Consider the following 24,206-nt stretch of genomic DNA (forward strand, 5'->3'; position numbering starts at 1 on the left):
ACTGTCCAGACCAACGATATATAGGCCATGACTACATTCCTATACCTACCTGCAACTCTATCATTTATACTGCAACTATATATCTACTAAACTTGGTGCGTATATGGTGAATTGTTTAGGGTAGCACAGACAACGTGAAATGTTCCATGTGTGTACGGTATTATATGTTTACTTGTATGGTCTTCTATATATATATATATATATATATATATATAGGTGATTGGAAGAAAGGGCCCAGGATTTGCAGTATCTATTATATCCCCACTTGTTTAACTTTTTTCTAGATACAGTTTCTCTTTTTATACCGATGGTTAATTTGCAAATCAAGTGTTCCAATTTATACCAATGAATATACACAGTATTCCTTGGCTAACATCTGCTATATAATCTGCTGGATTGTAATCATTGGACTTGACTTGTAGCCCGGCAGCCCAGTGCACTTTGATCAAACGAACGAGGTACCAATATCTGAGTATTAGAACATTTGTGGAAAAACCCAGTATATCCAAAAGTGGATGTCTGCCGTGGTCCCTCTGCTGCATGTGGCCCCTGGGGCCGGTTAAAGGGGGCCCAAAAATGCATCTGATCAAACGAACGAGGTACCACTTGAAACCAATGTCAACTTAATGCATGAATGCCACATAGTACTGAATGGCCCATGCCAGACAAATTTTCTGCTGCAAAGGGCCCGCCAGACGCCCCAAAAGGGCCCCTAAAAATGCATCTGATCAAACGAACGAGGTACCACTTGAAACCAATGTCAACTTAATGCATGAATGACACAAAGTACTGAATGGCCCATGCCAGACTTTTTTTCTGCTGCTAAGGACCCACCAGACGCCCCCAAATATGGCCCAAATGCCCATTATCGTAGCATTGACCCAGATTAAATATGCAAGGTACCACTCAAAACCGGTTTGGAATGTTCGGGTTGATCTTACAGACTATGGAAATCATCATGCCAGACAAATTTTCTGCTACAAAGGGGCCAACAGACACACTAAAAAAAGGTCCCCCAAATGGGCTATGATCAATCATAGTTGGTACCACACAAAACCAATATCAAATGCAAAGGTACTTTCCACAGAGTAAAGAACTGCGAATGCAAGACAAATTTTCTTCTGCATAGGTCCCACCAGATAGAAAGAATAGGTGGCCCAATGCGGCTCTATATATGGGTCTAAAGAATTGGATATATGTGCCTTGTAACATGACATTTCAAGCTCATGATTATAATATTTCCAGCATAAATTGGAGTTACTGTACACAAGACCAGTGTTTTAAGACCAGTGTTTTATCTTATTTAGCTATTCGCTGCTCTAAGCAAAATAGAGATAACACAATTTAACCTAAGCCTCTAAATATTTTGGGATTTGCTGGTCTGGGCAAGAATTACATTTCCCCACATTATAATTCTAACACTCTGAGGAAGAAAGAGTCTTGCCTGGCTTGGATCCACAGAACTACGGATGGAAGAGCAAGAATGGGTGCTACAGCCCTGACTGGTTTGAGGGACCGACTCTCCCAGATCATCTATTCCAAGAGGGGGAACTGAGCGAAGATTTTCAAAGTAGCCGACCAGACGTGGCTTCCGAGTTTGATGCCGATGATTCAAGTACTGAACCATCTTGGAGTGATGACCCCGACAATGAAACATAGATTTGAGCTTCCATTGTCTTTTTAGCATCAAGTTCATGAGAATACTTAATTTTCATAAACTTACTAATTATTCTTTTGAGATCTGTCTGAATTGCAAATGCAGTGTCTTATTACAATGCACACACTCCAGTGTTTAGTCACTGTCAAGAGACATGAATTCTCAGTTCTTATACTTGGAAGCAATACCTAACATGTGTCATGTTCAGAGTAATCACATAGTGATCTTTTGTTACTATCTTTGCCAATTATGATTTTAGTACATTTTAAACTAGCAAGATGACTTTCTTGAAAGGTAAAAGATTCCTTCATAGATGAAAACAAAAACCCTCATCTAGCATTCATATTTCTGAAAAATGGATGCCACATCTATTTGTTGGACTTGTTACAAGCTATTCGAATTGAATTAGTGTAATGATGGAAGTTCTAAAAGACCAAGATGGAGTAATATAGGCCAGTTACTCATTTTATATTTTGTATCAAGGAATGGAGTCATACGTGGTGATATCAGTATCTGTTTGTTCAATCTTAGCATTTTAAGTCCTTTAAAGAGTGTACCTAGCATAAAGGTACATATACATTTCTATGCTTCAATTATGTTTCTAAAAAAACATATTGGACAGTTTCAACCCAAACCTTTATCGTTAAGTACACGTTATAAAGCATTTTCACCATTGTTTGATTTTTGTTTCTTTGTCTGAGCTTAAGAAACAAAACAACCTCTTTTGTTCGACTACATGTATGTCTTAAATGACACTTAAGCGTTCTTTCTCAAGATTTTAAACTTTGTAGATTTACAATGCTAACGTAAACACAGTGTGTTAAGATACAAAATGATTTTGGGTTTCTTATTTACAATACATAAACTGATTTTAATTTGCTCCAGTGCTTCCAGCGAAACAAAGTAACTGCCAAGTTAAACACTGCTCACGATACAAAGTACTGACTGGATAAAAGGAAAAAGAATGGATAAAAGGAAAAAGAATGGATTTGAGAATGCATTATAACTGTCAGGATCTCCCTCAAAGACTGAGTTGGCGTCATTTTAGTTTTGCTCAATAAAATGTTCAGTAATTGATACACTTACTAGTATACTAATCTCATTATTCCATTGGCCTATGTAGCGGGAAGGAATTTGAATAATTCAGGATGTTCTTGATTGTTATAGATTGGTTTCTTGTGGTATCTTAACTATTTAAACTGCATAATTATTTTTACATGTGGTGGGCCCTTTGCAGAAGAAAATTTGTATTGCATTGGCATTTCTTTACTCTGTGGAATGTTACAAATGTCATGTCACAAGGCACATATAGTCTGCATCAATATACAATTCATTAGGCCCATATAGGGCCGCATTGGGCCACCTATTCTTTCTATCTGGTGGGACCTATGCAGAAGAAAATTTGTCTTGCATTGGCAGTTCTTTACTCTGTGGAAAGTACCTTTGCATTTGATATTGGTTTTGTGTGGTACCAACTATGATTGATCATAGCCCATTTGGGGGCCCTTTTTTAGTGTCTGTTGGCCCCTTTGTAGCAGAAAATTTGTCTGGCATGATGATTTCCATAGTCTGTAAGATCAACCCGAACATTCCAAACCGGTTTTGAGTGGTACCTTGCATATTTAATCTGGGTCAATGCTACGATAATGGGCATTTGGGCCATATTTGGGGGCGTCTGGCGGGCCCTTAGCAGCAGAAAATTTGTCTGGCATGGGCCGTTCAGTACTTTGTGGCATTCATGCATTAAGTTGACATTGGTTTCAAGTGGTACCTCGTTCGTTTGATCAAATGCATTTTTAGGGGCCCTTTTGGGGCGTCTGGCGGGCCCTTTGTAGCAGAAAATTTGTCTGGCATGATGATTTCCATAGTCTGTAAGATCAACCCGAACATTCCAAACCGGTTTTGAGTGGTACCATGCATATTTAATCTGGGTCAATGCTACGATAATGGGCATTTGGGCCATATTTGGGGGCGTCTGGCGGGCCCTTTGCAGCAGAAAAAATGTCTGGCATGGGCCATTCAGTACTTTGTGTCATTCATGCATTAAGTTGACATTGGTTTCAAGTGGTACCTCGTTCGTTTGATCAGATGCATTTTTAGGAGCCATTTTGGGGCGTCTGGCGGGCCCTTTGCAGCAGAAAATTTGTCTGGCATGGGCTATTCAGTACTATGTGGCATTCATGCATTAAGTTGACATTGGTTTCAAGTGGTACCTCGTTCGTTTGATCAGATGCCTTTTTGGGCCCCCTTTAACCGGCCCCAGGGGCCACATGCAGCAGAGGGACCACGGCAGACATCCACTTTTGGATATACTGGGTTTTTCCACAAATGTTCCAATACTCAGATATTGGTACCTCGTTCGTTTGATCAAAGTGCACTGGGCTGCCGGGCTATTGGCTTGGCAGGGCTTGTCCGGGCTAAACAAAGCTAGGTTAGGCTATATATAGGCTAAGTATAATTAGTGTTTGTTAAACAGTATGTTGAGTTAAGCCTATACTGTACGTTGCGCTTTGTGTCTGTAGGTCATACTGAATGTTATGCAAAGTAAGATATATTGATAAGTTTAATAATATCGGCCATTTTGTGTTTTGCAAATTGTTACGGGTAGTTGCAGTACTGATACTCAGACCAGTTGCCTTGACTACGAGACGTGTCACGTAAAATATTGACCTAACCAATCATCTTAGCATTGATCTGTGTGATATGTGCTATGAACAACATTTCCATGTATATATGCCTATAACTCAGAAGGTATCATTCCATATGGGAGATATTCGAATTATTTGTTCTTCACACAAGATAATGAAGACTTGAAAGAATCAATAAAAGACATCATTGAACACACATATGAATGAAAATCCTTGCACGTAACCACTGCAGTGTCTCATATGTTAGGATATTGACCATTTTCATCCACAATTATTAAAATATGTCCCGGTTTCAATTCGCCTGAATGTATAAATAGCAATAATAATATAACATTTCCTGCAATATTTGATAATATTCTGGTCAACAAAATTTTGAAAGATATACCTTTCATTCTTAGCATGATGAATGTCACAAACGATCGATACATTCGCTGATCATGATGAATGTCATCGAATGTATCGATCATTTGTGACATTAATCATGAACAGCGAATGTATCGATCTTTTTGACATTAATCATGATCATCGAATATATTGATCGTTCGTGACATTAATCATGATCAGTGAACGTATCGATCCTTTGTGACATTAATCATGATCAGCGAATGTATCAGTCGTCTTGTGGCATTAATCATGATCAGGGAATGTATCGATCATTTGTGACATTAATCATGATCAGCGAATGTATCGATCGTTTGTGACATTAATCATGATCAGCGAATAATCGATCATTTGTGACATTAATCATAATCAGCGAATGTATCGATCATTTGTGACATTAATCATGATCAGCGAATGTATCGATGGTTTTGTGACATTAATCATGATCATCGAATGTATCGATGGTTTGTGACATTAATCATGATCATCGAATGTATCGATGGTTTTGTGACATTAATCATGATCAGCGAATGTATCGATGGTTTGTGACATTAATCATGATCAGCGAATGTATCGATGGTTTGTGACATTAATCATGATCATCGAATGTATCGATGGTTTTGTGACATTAATCATGATCAGCGAATAATCGATCATTTGTGACATTAATCATAATCAGCGAATGTATCGATCATTTGTGACATTAATCATGATCAGCGAATGTATCGATGGTTTTGTGACATTAATCATGATCAGCGAATGTATCGATGGTTTGTGACATTAATCATGATCATCGAATGTATCGATGGTTTTGTGACATTAATCATAATCAGCGAATGTATCGATGGTTTTGTGACATTAATCATAATCAGCGAATGTATCGATCGTTTGTGACATTAATCATGCCAAGAATGAAAGGCAAATCATTCAAAATTTTGTTGGTTTCCAAACCAATTAGTTCTTACTTTTTGCGCTATACGGATTGCTCTCGCAGAGCAGTTGTGCAGACTATACTTATCATAACCACTTTTTTTTTCACATTAGAAAGAAGGGTCTGAAGATGGTATGGTCCGAAACTGTAGAGACTAACTGGCGCTTTCAGCTGGCCCACACCCCCCCCCCCCCTCTTCCATTTAAAAGGTTCATTTAGCTCAACTCACTTGATCATATTCCTCATTGTACTGTTGCCAGATACATTCATGAAACATACCTCGTTACACATACAATAAAATAAACACAATTTACAGATATCAATATAAATATAGACGTTATAACTAACTTGGAAGGATTTTTCACTCTAATTGAATTAACCGTTACCATAGATACATTCACAAAGCATATTTAAATGGATATCTTTACGATAACGATACTACCAGGATCTTTACTCTTGAGAGGGCAATCGAATTTCAGCATCGATGGCTGACATAATCTACTCGATCCGTAGCGAAATAAATAAAATAGCATTAGTATATTGTAAGACAGACCAATAGACACTACCGAGCACAAGTACCTGACTCGTTCAATAGCTGTAGTTGCTGGTTGATTTATTCTGCTATGGACAATACTGAGCGGATTGGATCGCGACGAGTATAATAATAATAATAATAATAACAATAATAATAATAATAATAATAATAATAATAATAATAATAATAATAATAAAAATTATAATAATAATAATGATAATAATAATAATAATAATAATCATCATCATCATAATAATCATAATCATAATAAAAATAATTATCATAATAATAATAATTATCATAATAATAATCATATTAATCATAATAATCATAATCATATTAATCATAATAATCACATTTTTTTCTCCATTTTTTCAGCATATTTTCTATTAAAACAATATAGCATATACATATTGTTATAATTATAATCACCTTTTACAAATCTTGCATAGAACATGTTTTGATGAAATTTCAAGAACTCTGGGCATTCAGAAAATGCATGTTGTAATTGAATGTAACTTACTTTATCTTTCTTACACTTACTTGATTTTGAATGGATATAACGTTCAACATCAATTGCAAACTTAAATTTATAGAAAAAATCGCAAATATTTGGTAAGTTCTTATTTCAATTACAATCATAAATATAATACTTCATGTGTATTATAAGAAAATTATATGGGTGACTATATCCATTTCCGTACCCGAAAAAATATTTCGTTTTGAAAAGAAGAACTGTTGCTTTGAAACCGATTCTCTACGTCTAATATGAAAGACCCAGTAAAATTACAGCCCCAAAATAGATGCTCGATATTCTCAGTTTCTCTGTTACAGAAGGAACAAACCCCTGTATCATTTATACCCATCAACGCTAAAAGTTTATTTGTTGCAATAATACGATGTAAAAATTTTAAATTGAAAGTATTGGAGCTTTGAATCTAATACAGTGTAGTATGGAATCTTAAAAAACCTGTCCCAATCTTTTTCGGTCAGATCTTTAAAGGAGCAACTCCACTTCTATCTTGCAGTCGGAACTATTGATTAACGATGTAAATACATTTTATAGATATGCTGAGAGATAAAGCTAGCCCGAATGGCATTATAATACATGATAGTATTGTTGTTCATAACATCAGTACTATGGCAACCTGACATTTTCCACCAGTGGGGAATTGCACTTATTAAACCCCAATACAAAGTAAAAGGTATATCAGCATTAAAAACCTGTTTGAACCTTACAAAAGTTAGCGGCTTATTATGCTCATCAAACAGGTCACTAACATAAATAACATTTCTGTCCATTAAAATGTGATTCATAACAATTAATAATCACATTAATCATATTAATATAAATATTAATATTACTAAATAATTTTGAAGTAATTGTAAGAGAGTGTGTTTCTTCTTGGCCAATGAGGAAGTACCTCATCTTTATTCAGCAGGGGTAAGGTCAGTAGGTAAGGTCTGCTGTTTGATCATTCCTTCAAGTGCCATATATAAAGAGATCAAAGGGCTTATTGGCATTCTTGATCTGCGTATAGGCTCAGTTGTATGACCAGAGTTCTGTACTATATACTTTACATGTTACTTATGCCAGGGTGTGGCAGCCTGTACTACCAATACTGATACTTTGTGACCTTTAATTGTCAACAAATTTGCGTTAGGAGTAAAAGATACCAAAGAGGTATACGTTTTAATTATTACGGTTTATGGAGTTTTCAATGTAAATGTGTAATTGTAGAAACTATTTGAGCTGCGTCTTTGAGGTTTTCGTTGCATTTTCTAGTCTTTATGTGATACTTTGTATGTTTTGCACTGCTTGCGATTCATCGATTATTTTTGTGATATATTGTTTACGTTAATTGAGAATTTATATATATATATATATTTTTCTGTGTTTTTCATCCAAGCAATAGATGTAAAATATCCAGGCGAAATCTTGGTTTCTTCTTATCTTTGTCTCTACACAAACGGTTACAATAATAATAATAATAATAATGGCCCTCCACAGTCAGGCTAGCAAAGACTTACTTCACTCAAACGTGGTACAATTTATAGATATTATATTCATGGTGTCAAAGAATGTATAGTATTCGGATAAATAGTGATATGTTTGAACAGCAAAAGCAGTTTTGTGTTCATAAAATGGTTAACAACACAAAGTTTTATTGCAGCTCAGACTGAAATGATCGATTCAATCTTAATACCGGTAGAGTGTTGGGTTATATCTAATATTGAAGCAGGTCAAACACGTATATGAAAGCCCTAATCAGAGTTTGTGAATAATATAACAAGTAGCTTATAGGTTTCACTTCTTTCAGTATAAGATAACAGACTGACAGTTATACTCTTCTCCCCCTACCCCCCCCCCCCCTACTTCATCCATTTTGCTTTCTTCTGGGAATCTATATATGTATTTTCATTTCGGAAGGGTTTATTATCGGAACGGACTATTCTAAGGAGATCCACTCCCTTCATGTTGATCAGACACCACCAGCAAATAATTAAGCTGGAGGTAATTTTAAAACGTGACATGTAGCCGCTCCCCTATCCCACCGACCCCCCCCCCCCCCCGCCCGTTGATATACGGGTCCACAAGTAAGCTTTGAAATTTATATACGTTACTGCATGCTGCATACAAAAGTTGATATTGCTACTTCGGCTCTTGACACCAGCCGGATATGGTTTGATTCAGGGGTACCCCCGGCCCTTTCCCTTCCCACTATACTTTGAAACACACAATGTCGCTGGTGATGCATGTTTCATATGTCATTTTATCATATATAATATATGCATAATATGCATAATATATACATTGACTGTATGTTATTGGTTGTAAGGAATCCAATACCTATACCTAACAGACTTAATTCGCATGCATACCGCATACGATACCTATATACTAAGTGTACAAAAAAGAACTGTCCATACAGTCATAACCATAGTTCGAGAAATCAATTGAATCCAATCTTACATTGCTGCTGTTGAAATGTTTGATCAGTCATAGGCCAATGATTAGTTTTACTTATCTATGGAAATATTCTCTATGTAGAAAGACTGATAAAAGTTCAAATTTCAGTTCTTTGAATATAACAGTATGAACTTCGTACCATTGATCTGTAAACCTTTACAGGAAGCTTACTAAAGATAACACCCGGCATAGCCTTACGGCTAATAACCATGTAAGGAATACACAGGCAAGATAAACCGGATAAACCAACACTCTACAATTAGAGGATACGTCCAAGGGATATCATTATCATCATCACCACAACTACCATAGCTACCAGCCCGGGCGAATACAACAAGACTATAACTTGAAACAGAAGTCTAACGATGGGTGTGCTCTGGACCGTCACTACATGGGTCTTACAAGCGCTTATGATCAGCATAACTGGTGCGGTTGTGTTATACACTGTTTACATTCATTATCAACATCGCAAATATGCACATTTACCGGGACCAAAGAGAAGAAGGTAAGCTTTAATTGGCATCTACAACTTGCCGACCCACAACCATGCACAGAACAGGGTGTTTTGTGAATTACGGTAAAGAAAATCGTCAATTTCATTATATTACATTATGTTACATTATGTTATATGTTATATCAATGACTCATCACAGACGTAATAAAGAAAATGTGTTTAAATGTCGTATATATATCACGTAGGCCGCTTATTAACTGATCAGTTATAATGCTTCGAGGGAAAGATGATTAAAAGTTCTGGAAAGATATGAGGGTATATACCTTAACAGCCAGTATCTTAATTAATTTCACACCCACTTAATACTTATATCATACACTTTGTAGTGGCGTATATTATCTATACTTTATACAGTTTTACATGACGTAGACAAATATATGATTGACATATTTCTTCTTCTTTTTTTCTTCTTTATAGTTTCTTCTTGGGTAACCTTGGAGAAGTGATTGAAAATAAGACCAAGGGTATTTATTTTTTACAGCTCTCTGCAAAATGGTAAGAAGCACACATTAAATTAGTTATATTTCCGTAAATAGAAATGAAAAAATGCATTCTGGTATTCTGGTTTAGTGGTGTGTCAAAGGGCTACACGTAGTAATAGTAATGTTAATGAAAGTTCACAACTCTGTCTGTCTATTGCGCAGCTGCAACCTTGCATAGCCAGGAAATCTGAGTGTGTGTGGGTTGTGGGGGGGGGGGGGCAAAAACTATCTTCGTCCTATAACTTGCGGAGGAACAAATTCAACAGGTGGTTTACTGTTCGGCTACCAATACTATCTAAATTAGTATAGGCCGCAAACCACAGCCTGTAATAAAGCACCTTATACGGCTTAGTACTATAGTCTGTACGTTAATGTGCCTGAACCTTCGTCTAAAATAAATATTGGGAAGCACAACTATAGGCTATTGGCAGTTTTGACAAGGTGAGCGTTAGTCTACATGGGTGCATGGGAATGCCCCCCCCCCCCCACACGGTGACAGAGCCTAGATATGGGCTGGTCTATCGTATACACTTGACTAAGGCTCATTTTGTGAACGTTCTCTGCATGTACACTTGGCGGCCATTCCAATCGTCAAAGGCTCATGTCAGTGTATACCTGCATTTATGAGTAAAGATTGGTTTTAAATCAACAGAGTGGAACTATCTTATCTTCCTTATAAGTTCGTTTAGTTAACCAGACGTAAACCATGCAGGTCATTACCGTTCTAGCCTTTTAAAAGGTAAAAGAGATAACTTCTTATCGCACTTTGGTCTTTATCCCGAACAGGAGAAAGGAATTTGGATCTATCTTTGTGGTCCACCTTTTACACAATGTTATAGTAGTAGTAGCAGAGCCAGCCATAGTAAAGGTAAGTATATAAGTTAATATGTTCGTATAGTCCGTTATGAGGTGGGAGGGGGGGGGGTTCCAAAGTAGCGAATACCAACCAACAAGGAGTCGATAACTTTAAGATCATATACAGGACTCTATAAACTCATGGGTCGATGAGATTTTCGGTCGACAATAACTGACAGCCTTAAAAATGAGAATAACATTACTTGGCTGGGGGCAAACCCGATAGCACATGCATGTGTTACTGGAGTGACCAACCAGTCAGTATATATGATATATACTGCATGTATTCCGTGTATCCAGGGAATAGAGTGTATATGACTGAAATATGTTTATATAGTATAATATACTTCATTAAACGGTGTCGCATATTAAGATACGATTTGCTGGTATTAATAATAAACATGGTTTGTCATTCTCTATATAGTGTTTATATTATACTCTTTATTTGTGGTTGTAATTGTTACATACCGGTTAATATACGACAATATGATTTATAAACGTCTATATATATATATACACACGTCTATATATATATATACACACACACACACGCACACACACACACATACATATATACATATATATATGGACGATGATAGAAAGAATACATGTTGCGCCATATACATTGTACTTGGAATGGTTCCATGTGGCTGATATATTTTTAATCTAACAGACATTAACTTGAAGATGTTTTATTCTAAGGTAACGGGAACAAATCGAAACAAGACAAATGAGGCAAAATAATGAGAAAATGCAAACGTAACCAACTGGTCAATAATATTTTATAAGACCACTAAAATGAATGACTGGAATATTTTTGCATATGTGATGGTTCTTAGATCATCGTTCATTTTATTACTCTTCATTGACAGGAAGTAGCATTCAATAATGAGAATAAGAAGCCGGAAACATTTGCTCAAAGTCTTGGTTGGATGTTTGGTCAAAGAATCGGTGGGCGTGGTCTGTTCACCGAAACAAATCATGAAAAATGGAGCATGCAACGAAAATTGTTTGACCCAGCGTTCCGTAAAAAGTAAGTCCACAGTTCCTTGTAAACCACACAGACTGCATGCCTCAGCAAAACCAAAAGTAAACTTGCAACTCGTCAACTGTCAAGTCACCATTTTAAATCAGTGCTGCAGTTTACTATGGCTCTACTCCGCTCTAGGTTAGATACATTTAATAGCAAAAGGCATCCTCAAGACGAATAACAAACATGACGTCATCATTTCGTAGCCTGACGTCATGCTCATCCCATCTCTCTTTCCATCAGGACTGTGAAACATTCCATGTCTAGTGTGTTGCATGAAAGAACATTTATGCAACATATTTGTCAGACAAGAATCAGTCATATTTTCATCCATACAATAAAAGTTAATAAAAAGCATTGAAATGTTATGTGAATATATATGTAAACATGCACGTATTTTTTTGTATGTGTATACTGTATAATAATTAATGCTATGCGACACTGAAAAAAAATATGATACGGTAATGTTGCAGGTACTTGACGCCCATGTGCGTGACATGGTAAGAGTGCATGCTTTCATTGGATCATCTACACTTCACGTGGACACCAAGGTCAAAGGTCAACTATTTCTGCGATACTTAAATCTTTGAAAATGAAATCAACAAAGTATCAGATGAAAGTACATATCACTTGTTATGGCTAGGCCTACTTGTAACATAATTGGGTTGAAAATAAATTCAGCACAATTGAAAGTAAAAAAGCCATGGATACAGTCTACTATAAAAGGAATTTCATTACTTAACAAACAAAGGAAACATTATTAATAAAATAAAACCGAACGGGAAAAATTAAAAGGCTGTTTCTTATAAGTTGTGTGCATCCAGTAGTTGTTGTACATCTGGTTTGAAAACAGAAGGAAAAATGAAATATCTATAAAAGAAAACCTAATATTTCCCAACAGGTATCTGCTAGGTCTGCTTGGTATTTTTAACCAATGTGCAGACGAAGCAGTGAATTATCTGTCTCAATTTGGTGATGGTAAAATCGAGGTCAAAATGGCGGACGTTTGTGGACGGGTCACTCTAGATACCATTGGTAAGGTAAGTGTGTATATCTATCTTGGTGTATGGACACAAAATCCGGCACAAACTGTATATACCCCTGACAGTCAAGACGTTGAAAAAGTTGGCCTTATGTGATAGAAAATTGTCATCAGGTGTAAGGAAAGATAAATATTCTTCAAGGATCTGCTGTACCAGGAAGTGGGTACCAGGTAACTTGGAAATTACATACAAATGAATTACATCCACCACCACCTCCCCTCTTCTATTTATACTATACTCATATATTTCGCCATCACTAAATTCTTTTTGTACCTCTAGATTATTCCTTTCAATGTTTTCGCAGAAGGTCGAGAACTATTTTCAATTTTTTTTTGGATTTTTTTTATTTAATATTTTATCTATTATTTGAGTTTACTCTATATAGTCTATTTAGAAGTAATTTGAAAGGAATTATGTTGTCTCATGATTTAGATATCTTTCTCATATTTTCTTCTTTTACAGTCAACATTCGGTATGAAGGATTTGAATGTTATAGCTGACCCAGATAACAAGCTTACTAAAGCTATATCCTACGTATTTAAAGCGGGATCGATACTCTTCCACAACAGTATAATTGCAGAGGTATGAGGTAGCAACTGTACATGGACAGTTTTCATGCTTACGTTGACAGTTCAATTGGTTTTCAGTTTATGTGTTTTCACTTCACAGTAATCTGTGGTTGCCAACAAGCTGTTATCGGCAAAATAAAATGGCTATATAAAGTAAAGAATTCTATCTACAGACTTGCCTGTTGCAGTCATCTGTCCTGTATACATAACAAATTAGAAAGTATGACATCTGAATTAGTTTGATATTGACTGTGCAGTCACATAGAAGTATGATCGGTATCTAAGGCCAGAACAAGACATTGAATGTAGCCTACATGCTAATAGTTCATATTTACAGTATTATCTTCTAAAGTACATTGATAAATATACGATATCATCATACAAATTACAACACGAGGTCTACAATTTACTTATTTGCATTTCTTATTGCTAATATATTTCAGTATGATCCCAGAAAGGCAATGCGTGAATTACGTAATAACGTGCGGGATGGTGGTTCACTGATCCGAAAAATCGCAAAAGATGCTATCTTTAATAGGATGGAGGAGATGAAACGAGGAGAAGATACCCCTAATGACATCCTCTCATTCATCCTAAGAGCATCTGAGAGTTTGAAAGAAAGCCTAAATTTTGGTCTAGAAGAAATTCTTGACGAATTCGTGACATTTTTTATAGCAGGACAAGACACAACTGCAAACCTCCTAGCATCTACAATACTATGCTTAGGCCGCTATCCTAACATAATGGAAAGGCAAGAGCTCATTCTGTTTATTGTTGTGGTAGATATATTTATTATTATAGGCTTCGTTTGTGATGTCAGTTTAAAGGCCCTCCTTTCCTACGTTACCGCAATATTGTAGATAGATAACATAGAATACCACTTTATCATTATTTTGTAAAATAAGCACTCCACTCCATTTCCTCCACTGTTGTACGCTATAATGTTGGTTTTCAGGCACGATTTGTCAGAAATGGTCATTTGACACCTTATTAGCCAATCTGATGTTGTAGAACAAGACTTAGTGAGCAAAAGCTATCCCATAGGAACGTCCAAACCAGCAGATCCACGATCAATTTCGAGGGATCATATTTGTGGATTTGCTGCAGTTTCTCTTTATAAATTAGGTAAATACTGCGGTTTAGAAAGATTTTCTTTTTTCTTGTCTGTTAAAAAGAAACACTGTGCTCCAAAAGTTCAAACTGTGATTGATTTTGTCCGACATAAAAATTATTTCACAGATTGAAACAGGAAGTAGATGAGGTGATCGGGGACAAGGAAGACATCACACAGAACGAACTGAACAAGCTAGAATATATGGCACGGGTAATGTACAAAATCCTGCTTTCCTGCTTTATATATAGAATTACCTGTATACGTGATATTCTTGGAAGTATGGTTTCCCTTATGCCTCTGCCAAATGGGGGCATGTCCGTACACCAAATGTCATAGGCTATATAATTACTACCCCCCCCCCCCCCCAAACACACAAATCCTTCACCCTTGGCAAACTTGATAAAGTAACCTTGATGATTAAAAATTAAAATTGAAAAACTATAAAGACACTGCTAAATGTTTTGTAATGAAGCATGTCTTTGGTACAATAGGTGCAGGAAGAGAGGAGCTGACGTCATCAAGAAATTTGAATAACTGCAATGGTTCATTTCAATAAGTTGACATCTTTTAAAACCTAAATAGGGGAATAAGATGTGATACTCGTTTTCCTTAAAAACAATTCTTATTCTTTTTATTTTGTTTCCTTTACCATTTTCTTTTCTTTCTGTTAGTATCTTCGAATATATATTTGTACCTATACTTTATGGCTGTGTGACTAGTACATGCATTAGCCCTTAAATGCCCTTTGTCAAGATGGAATACATAAACTTATTAAATATATGGAAAGCATGATAGTTGTCCTTCTTGCTCGATATTTTCATAGAATATGACCATACTGCATTAACATCTCAATTGTTTTAACTTTTCCATACAATTTGTACGATATTGTGCTCTGACTTCACAAGACGTGGATTCTCTTATACCTAATATAAATTTACTTCGTCCAGAAAAACAATGATATATAAGTCTGTCTTGATAAATGGCATTCATAGTACCGTGTGTATACCATGCATGCAAAATGGGAATCGCGACCTGGCATTTTAGGGTCGAGAGAAAATTCGGAAGAGAAACGAACTTGCAGACACAAGTTGTGGTAAACAGAAATGGAATAATCTTAAGCATATAACCGACCTTTAAAACTTCCAAAATATAACAGTATTTTGCAACTAAGCAGACTTAATAATATGAGAATACCTCAAACTGGATAGGGCCTCCCCCCCCCCTTCACCCCTCCCCCAATGTTAAAGACATCCGCCACTGGCCAAGATAATACCAGTGAAAATTGTGGTCACCAATGAAAAACGTTTGAATACCCTGCAGGGTTTATAAACTGTTACTTGTATTTGATATCAATGGCTGTTTTTTTTTCACTAATCAGCTCTTCAAGGAGACACTGAGATTGTACGGTCCTGCTGGTGGTATACACAAGATATGCGCCAAAGAATTTATCGCTTGCGGTTTCAGAATACCAGCTAACACGTTTCTCATGGTTTGTGTTTTATTGTATTGTTTGCCTCACATTGTAAAGTATCGAAGGAAAACCCCATTAGAAATGATGAATGAATGAAATCATAATGAAATCATAATATTTTTTGAAATAAATTGCTTATAAGTTCGCGAGTACTTACGTTTAATGACAAGGCTGGATAGTGGTGGCGCTAAGGCAGTTTACCGCATTCATGTTCTTGTTTGCTGTAAAATGCTTTACACGTCCTTTTACATTGTCATTACGAAAGCTGAATTCTACATTTATGATGTAGTTCGCTTTGTAATTGCCATGAAAATGGACAGTGCTACTTAAGATATATAATCTGCTATGTTATAAAACCAAAATCGTTGAAGAAATTATGGCATGAAATTAGAAGGTTTTCGATCACAGCAAAGGTGCCATATCATATCTCATTTACCATATCTCGTGAGAGGAAAATGATTTTTTATTAAAAAGATTAATAAATACCTCACTCATTGAGAGTCGGAGTTGTGACTGCATAGACCCCTTTAGTTGGATTGGAGGGTATTCCCACATATCTGAGTGTTAGAATAACGTCAAAGTTCCTATACCGCAATGTAACAATTCCCTGTTTGTTATCATGTAATAAATTAACTACAAGCGCCCTCTAAATGAAGCCAGGGATGAAATGTGGAAAGTAACGTAATAGCACCACGAATATGTACACGATTGCTTAATTTAAAACCTACCAAACGTGTAACGTCACATTATTTACATAAAGAAGTTACCTATAGGCCGTTTATGACAAAATGTATATAGCTGGTATATACAAACTGCATATAAAAACATAAACACATTTCTTATCTGGAAATGCATGGCTTTCATGCATGCTTATATGATAAAGTACCATAGAGCATGTTATACTAGTAAGCTATGTTCTTTTTAACAACCTATCATATATAGTTGGTCTAATTATGTTAGTTTTAGTGAAGGAAACCAAAACGAAATTAAAGCGAGAATGACATCACGCGATCGCTGTTATTATATTTTAAGCGACTGAAAAAAATCTATCCAAACTTGACAAGACATGGTTACCCTTTAAAGCCGATTCATCTCAATTTATCATACATTCTATTCCATATATAATACTATATACCATACCGTATATTATTGAACAATGTTCTTTCGAAGACAGCAAAAAAGAAGATTAAGCGACTGGACAGCAAGCCTTAACATTTAATGAGAAAACAACAAAAACATTAAACCTCAATTTTAATATGCAAACGCAGGACAGGTTTATAACTTATATTGTGTGTCATTCTGTCTAGAAGTTAGTTTTGAAAAACAAATTAATTTATAAAGATTTTAAATATATAGCCCATGTATGTATCATGTAAAGTCTTTGTTTCAACTTGGTATGACGTCATTATGACGAGGCGACATTCCACCCTTTAAGTTATCTATTCTATTGGTTATTTTTATATAATGCAGAAATCACGAAAATACGTTATACTCTTCCACTGAGAATTTATGTTGATATTTCTAAAACTTGAATCAATATTTTGTTTTCTTCAAAATAGTTGCATCATCAAGCGATGATTGCGGACGAACAATTTTTCGATGAACCTGACAAGTTTGATCCCGAGAGATGGATAAATGAGGACCGAAGGTAGGAGGATAAATTTAGAACATTAAAAATACAGTATCTGTCTCTACCACCAGAGATTGAAAAATTGATGTATTTTTATCTGTTCAGTCCACGTTTGAAGGGAAACAAACTAGTAATGGAAATATCTGTACAACGCTGTCAACAATCAATCAGCATTGTTTCATGAGAATTAGTAAGAAGAGCATTACTCCATGGATTTCCCTCACAATACATTATGCCCGCAACACGCAACTCTATCCCCACACCCACACCACCCAGAGGCTGAACGGTTACATTGGCGTACATTTGCGTAAATACTATATAATCAAGCGTCTCTTTCGTCCGTTCGACGAAGGTACCATCATTTGTGGAATAGATAACTCTTCTTATCTATAAACTCTGTCAATCCCATGATGTTGCATTCTTACTTTGAGAAGGACGGGAGGGCGGGGGGAGGGTATGAGGGGGAGGAGGGGGGAGGAGGTGAGGTAAACTAAGGTAAGATAAGTGATACACTGTGAGTGTCATTCGTCTATTCACGGTGACCGATGCAATCACCACACATTTTAAAAGTTAACCTTGTGTGTTCTGAGGTCACTGAATGTTAAACATGGAACCATCTGTTCATGTTTCTCATTTCTTCTTGAATTATCTTTCTATTATACAGGAGGATGTATGCATATTTTCCGTTTGGTCTTGGACCTAGATCATGCATTGGACAAAACTTTGCTTTAGTAAGTTCATTTAACTTTAAGTTTATCTTTCATAACATAACATAGGCTATATCCGGTAATCAGCGCATCTCGTTTGAATTAACACTCATTGGATTAGTCCATTCATGCAGAAGGTAATTTAAAGCGGATGAAAAGACATCGTTGACGCTGGCACACAGTAGTATTCCCTTAATTCATTCCCTTACACTGTTCAAATGTGCATTAGAATGTTATGCACAGACTAATATTAGTATATCGTTTCAACCTGATGAGCAGATAGTTGTATTATCTGTATAAGGCTGTCAAATCAAGGAACTGTTTGTTCCCCAGTGTGCTAGATACAGCTTAGCCCGATCTAGTTTCCCCTCACAGTTGAACGTTCGAGTGACTTCACCTATAAAAGATACACATCAAAAACATTCCATTTGTGATATAGTCTTTACATTATCAATCAGGACAGTTGTCGACCTTGTTTAGATGATGAAATTTAAAAGCAAAAATATATATTAATAAGAATTTCAGGATGTTTATTAAAGAAGGGCAACCATGATGTTATAAATCACATTTAATACTGATTTAAAGAAAGAAAGGGTGGTGGAATTCATGTGAAGATAAATCTATTTGATAGGTTACAAGTAATTCGTCAACAGAAAAGTAAAATACAACTTGAGTGGCATCTAATTGTGTAATTTCCAACTAGTTACGACTGACAATGCCCCTAATATATATCATATTCATAGTCTCTCAAAATATCATACATTGAACATATCAAACCATAATCATAGATCAAAGTTATTCATGATCGATTGCAGTTGTAATATCATTATCAGATGTCTAGTTGGTCATGTGACACATTTTTCATCCAATCATAGTTCAAGATTAATGAGTTGTCTAATCCGAAGTTTGAATCACTATAGTTTAATCTAAGTAGACGGGATACTCCTAGTTCGTGTGTGTAGGGCATATAATCCTCTTCGGGCTGCCCAGAGTGCTGCCCCCTCGGAAGGACAGAGTTTATTGGTCAGGAATTCCAATATTAGTATATTACTTAATCCTATTGGTCAATAATTCTAGTGAAATTCAAGTGATTAGATTGACAAAGGATTGAAATAGGTTGGGCTAAACTCCCTTACCAATCTAACCTAGCTATCTTGCTACCCTGAAGGAGCTGTGTAGAGTCTCCACAGCTCGACAATTGGCATTTCACCCTGTCACAACAATCAATCTAAGGCTAGATGAACTTGAATCAATAAGTGTTTGTCGCACTGATTATACTCCTGCCAGCACGTATAAACGTTACGCAATTTGTGAATCGTGTTGTCATTTTTCAGCTTTCAGACAAAATAGATCTCACTCCTGGCATTCCATTCATGGAAAACTTATCATAACACTCTATAAATTTGATGTTTATTAAAATATCCGTCATAACTGTGAAATAAGTGACAGATGTGCACATTCTAAACAATAACATCACCTGACCAAGGTTCTTCCTGGGAAGAAATGTGTTAAAATAGGTTATTTATACCATGGAGCTATAAACTGTTTATAGCTCCATGTTTATACTCATATCTCTTTTACCTAACAGTAACCTTCATTTATATTTGACATCAGAGAATAGAAACGGAAATATTAATGAAATCCTAAGATTCATACCTTATAGACTTATAGCCGTGACCTTCATGTTATGGCGTTATAGAGAAAATAGCCTCCCTCTATTGTGACATCAGACGACAGTAGCCTTCGAAATTATGACGTCAGTGATAGTAAGATATCGAACGTTCACGCGAGCGTTAAACTAACAAGAATGACTTTTCACACAGTTAAAGCAGCTTTCCGCGTCTCCTTAGCCTTTTCTCTCTCAAACAGATTCATATTAATTTCTGAAGAAGTAGTTTATATGAACACAAGAAAATATTTTGTATCGCTTAAAAAGACGACATTAGCTGTTTAGGGAATACGTCTGTTTCTGAATCATCTAGTTATTGGATTATTTCCTGGACTATATGTTTCCTGGACCATCTAGTTATTGGACTATTTCCTGGACTATCCACTTCATGTATAATCTAGTTATTGGACTATTTCCTGGACTATCCACTTCATGAATCATCTAGTTATTGGACTATTTTCTGGACTATATGTTTCCCGGATCATCTAGTTATTGGACTATTTTCTGGACTATCCACTACATGAATCATCTAGTTATTGGACTATTTCCTGGACTATCCACTTCCTGTATATGACATCTAGGTTTTGGACTATCAACTTCCTTGATTATCTACTACCTGGACTATCTAACTATTAGTCAATCTATTTTTTGTTCATAATAAGTCTAGTCCCCTAAGGTAAATCATTTTTTTCATCCCGAATCCTATAGTGTCCTATTCAAACAATACAACTCGAAAAAAGTTTCCGTTTTACTTACAATTCTGATTTGGTCTCACATAAAGTTTATGTACAAGGTATAATTCACCCTGTATCACGTTCATGTATGTTTCTGTGTATGGTTACATAGTTACAGTTCATCACATTTTACTTAACCTTAAATTTCTTCTTGTTAATTCTTCTTCCTACTTTTTACTTTCGTATTCTCTTTAGATGGAAGCCAAAGTCGTTCTTGCCAAATTTATACAGCGATTTGATATATCTCTAGTTCCAGGCCAAAGCTTTACCATGATTACTGAGGTAACATCGAAACCGAAAGACGGAACTCTTTGTTATTTGAAGTCTAGGAAACACTGAAAAGAGGATGAAGAAAAGGCTTGGAAACAGGAGAAAGAAAGTATCAATTAAGAAAAGCAGGTTCATTTCCCGTTTTGTTTCAACTTTTCCCATGACTACACGTGTCCTTTGCATAACATGTGAACTTCCATCACAAAAGCAATAGAGACCCACTATAGGTGAAATGCTTAAAAGTTAACGGTTTGTTTCTTGTTGGTTTTTTCTATTGACAGCTGCATTTGTTAAAAGAATGCTATTTTATGAAAATTTTCACGTTGACATGGTTTTCCTCTTAACTGTTAAAATATCCAGAAATATTTTGTATTATCTTCTCTCTCTCTAGTAAATGTATAATAATAATAATAATAATAATAATAATAATAATAATAATAATAATAATAATAAAGAAACTAAACAAGTACTAAAAACAAAGCGATAAGTGGTTACAGGGATGCCTTAAATGTAATTAAATGTGTATTTCCAAATTATTAGTTAGAAATTGACATCTTCAATTACGCCCTTTTTAGATGCTTTCTGTACGTGTCTTTGATTGACATAGTCATCTATGGTGATAGTTTGTGTGCGTCCGGCGTACCAAAAAATATACTGAAATAAATGTGCTACTAAAGATATTAATTTCATCTTATCAAGATGAACCTATAAGCTATAATTATAAAATATGAAAATTTCCACACAAAAAAACAGCAAATAAAGGAAGCCATATGCCTGATGTTTGAGTTTATATTCACAATATTTTGTGTTATAACGGTAATAACATTAATTGAATCAAAGACGGAAAATGATATTGTACATTCTTTTTCTTAATTAAGATGATTAACCACGAAAGATTTCTTAATAAGTACCTGTGATTTCATACATGATTTTATTTTTCTTCTGTTCATTTCACACCAGCCTCACTCTTGCAAATACAGTGTAAATGGTCTTTGCCAAAATTTTCTTTCACACAAAAACTGAGAAAATAATTATCCTTGTACTTTAATGTCATTGCCAGCTGCTGCCCTGATTCGTATATGCAAATGAGGTCAGCCCTTTATTCGAACAACTGATTTTATTGATTTTATAGAAAATCTTATTCACCTAGGAGGGAGATAATTGTTAAAGTGGTTTTCGCAAGGCTTAACAGAGTATTTATTCTTAAAGTCTCTCTCTTCCTCTGTCTCGAAGCATTAGACATCACATGGACAATAATTGACACAAAGCATCACAATACATTTAAACACAGGTGCCTTGACCTGGTGAGAGACGTTCCGTATACACACACACGTGGCTGTTTTAATGTTAACATTAACTGATATTTACTGAACTCATATTCTTAAAGAAATGAGATAATGTTGTCAGAAGTCCACATTCTTATTAACAGAACTGTAGCACTAAATTAATGATGTCTTGTCGATTGTTTTGTGCCATGAATAAATCTGTTTTCCAATTGTTTCAACTTCTCAATTCTGATTGCTTCGTCTTTGAGCCTGCTGCAGACTTTTTCCCACATACAACGTCGAAACAGACATATGTTAAAAGGTGTCGACACGAATACGAGTCAAATGAAAACACGGGACATGTAAACTTAAAAAGTACACTGTCGATATGTGACGTCAGTTGGATAGAAGAGCTGGGCACCCCTGCTATGGTGATATTTGTTGAATTCCCAGGCCTGTAGACATGGCCTAATTAGCAGCAAAGACAAATGATATACCTGACTAGGATAGCAGCTACTGCAGCAGCTAAATATAGATTGGAGGAGCTATATACCTCCGTCAACACAATACATCTGATACAATGAATGTATCGTATTAATGTCTGCCTGCTCATGAACTAATGGATACAAATGTTAACATAATAACCCCTCATGCAACCTGGTCTGCTTGTATAACTACTTTGCAGTGATTTTTCATGTTTTCTTAGAGAGAAAGGTCTTTTATCGAGGACTGTTAGTAAAAGGGGGGAAAACATCAAGTATTTATGAAATCGTCTATTGTACGATACGTTATTGAACAATTGAATTTGTGTTTTCATCAAACATGCGGTTAAATATTAAGAAACAGCGCCGAAGCAATTGATGGAGGTAGGTAAAAATAACCTTAATGGATGACAGGAAAGAATTGATCTTGTATGAGCATTCTTCTATATGAATGTTTCATTATGAAAACAGACGGTAAAAGTAAAAGAAACAGGTATACATGTGTTATAGATATGAGACGAGTCACATGACACAGGATGTCTATCCAATCAGTATTTGCCAGTTGACGTAATCTGAATATGAAACAATCAAATTGTCAAATAGCTTCATGTTAAAAAATAGTGATGTTCATTTAAACAGAACTGCTTCTACAAAACCCAACTTAGTGCAAAATGTTGTGTTGAGGAGATTGTCAGGTGAGACTTGACAACGTTGCAATAAATGGTAAATTTGATTTAATTTCCAACGATTTTAAATAAGGACAGAGTTTGGTTTTGTAGATGAAGAGCATTATGGTCAATCAAACCGTGTGGTAACACTGCTCCAGACAGCTGTCAGCTCACATGTGATTGGTTGACTCAGCATAAGGCGGCATGCATCAGTTAAGTGCCTTCAAATTAGTAAACAATCACTTTATAATTATCATGAAATATCAATAAAATCATAACCCCTATTGTCAATGTTTAACTATCATCGATTTTCCAATGCAGAGGTCGTCGGTTCACCAGACACGGTGTTGATTATTCGAAAGCAACCTTCTGATTTTAGGAAAGTGTCAAATTCTGGATACAGCTAGCTTTTTTTTCAGGGTTTTTGTCTTTTTTTAAAAATGACAACTATACTTTTTGGGAAGTTAATTCGAAGAAAATTGTCTTACATTTAATTTTACTTTGCTCGGATCGAATCAATAAATATCGTGTCTGTAGACAACTTATTTAAGTTGTCAACATTCTACGTTCCGTTTCCGCT

The 24,206-nt window shown here is 35.6% G+C and overlaps 1 protein-coding gene across 1 annotated transcript; it reads left to right on the top strand.

Moving 5' to 3' along the window:
- The first annotated feature begins 7,675 nt into the window (after positions 1 to 7,675).
- Positions 7,676 to 21,949, top strand: LOC139971223 (cholesterol 24-hydroxylase-like). The gene is made up of 13 exons (XM_071977500.1): positions 7,676 to 7,836; positions 9,286 to 9,628; positions 10,055 to 10,132; positions 10,906 to 10,987; positions 11,847 to 12,007; positions 12,906 to 13,044; positions 13,510 to 13,629; positions 14,060 to 14,367; positions 14,856 to 14,940; positions 16,109 to 16,219; positions 17,761 to 17,849; positions 18,496 to 18,562; positions 21,137 to 21,949. Exons 2-13 carry the CDS (start codon positions 9,489 to 9,491, stop codon positions 21,278 to 21,280), a joined length of 1,524 nt encoding a protein of 507 aa, XP_071833601.1. The 5' UTR covers positions 7,676 to 7,836; positions 9,286 to 9,488; the 3' UTR covers positions 21,281 to 21,949.
- The last annotated feature ends 2,257 nt before the right edge of the window (positions 21,950 to 24,206 follow it).

The sequence above is a fragment of the Apostichopus japonicus genome, chromosome 8, assembly GCF_037975245.1.
Source record: "Apostichopus japonicus isolate 1M-3 chromosome 8, ASM3797524v1, whole genome shotgun sequence".
NCBI lineage: Eukaryota > Metazoa > Echinodermata > Holothuroidea > Aspidochirotida > Stichopodidae > Apostichopus > Apostichopus japonicus.

What these genes read in the sequence shown, in the direction of transcription:
- LOC139971223 (XM_071977500.1), top strand. Translation starts at nt 9,489, where the DNA reads ATGGGTGTGCTCTGGACCGTCACTACATGGGTCTTACAAGCGCTTATG. An exon ending in CAGAGCCAGCCATAGTAAAG is followed by an intron (nt 10,988 to 11,846) that starts GTAAGTATATAA and finishes CTTCATTGACAG; the next exon opens with GAAGTAGCATTCAATAATGA. An exon ending in ACAACAGTATAATTGCAGAG is followed by an intron (nt 13,630 to 14,059) that starts GTATGAGGTAGC and finishes AATATATTTCAG; the next exon opens with TATGATCCCAGAAAGGCAAT.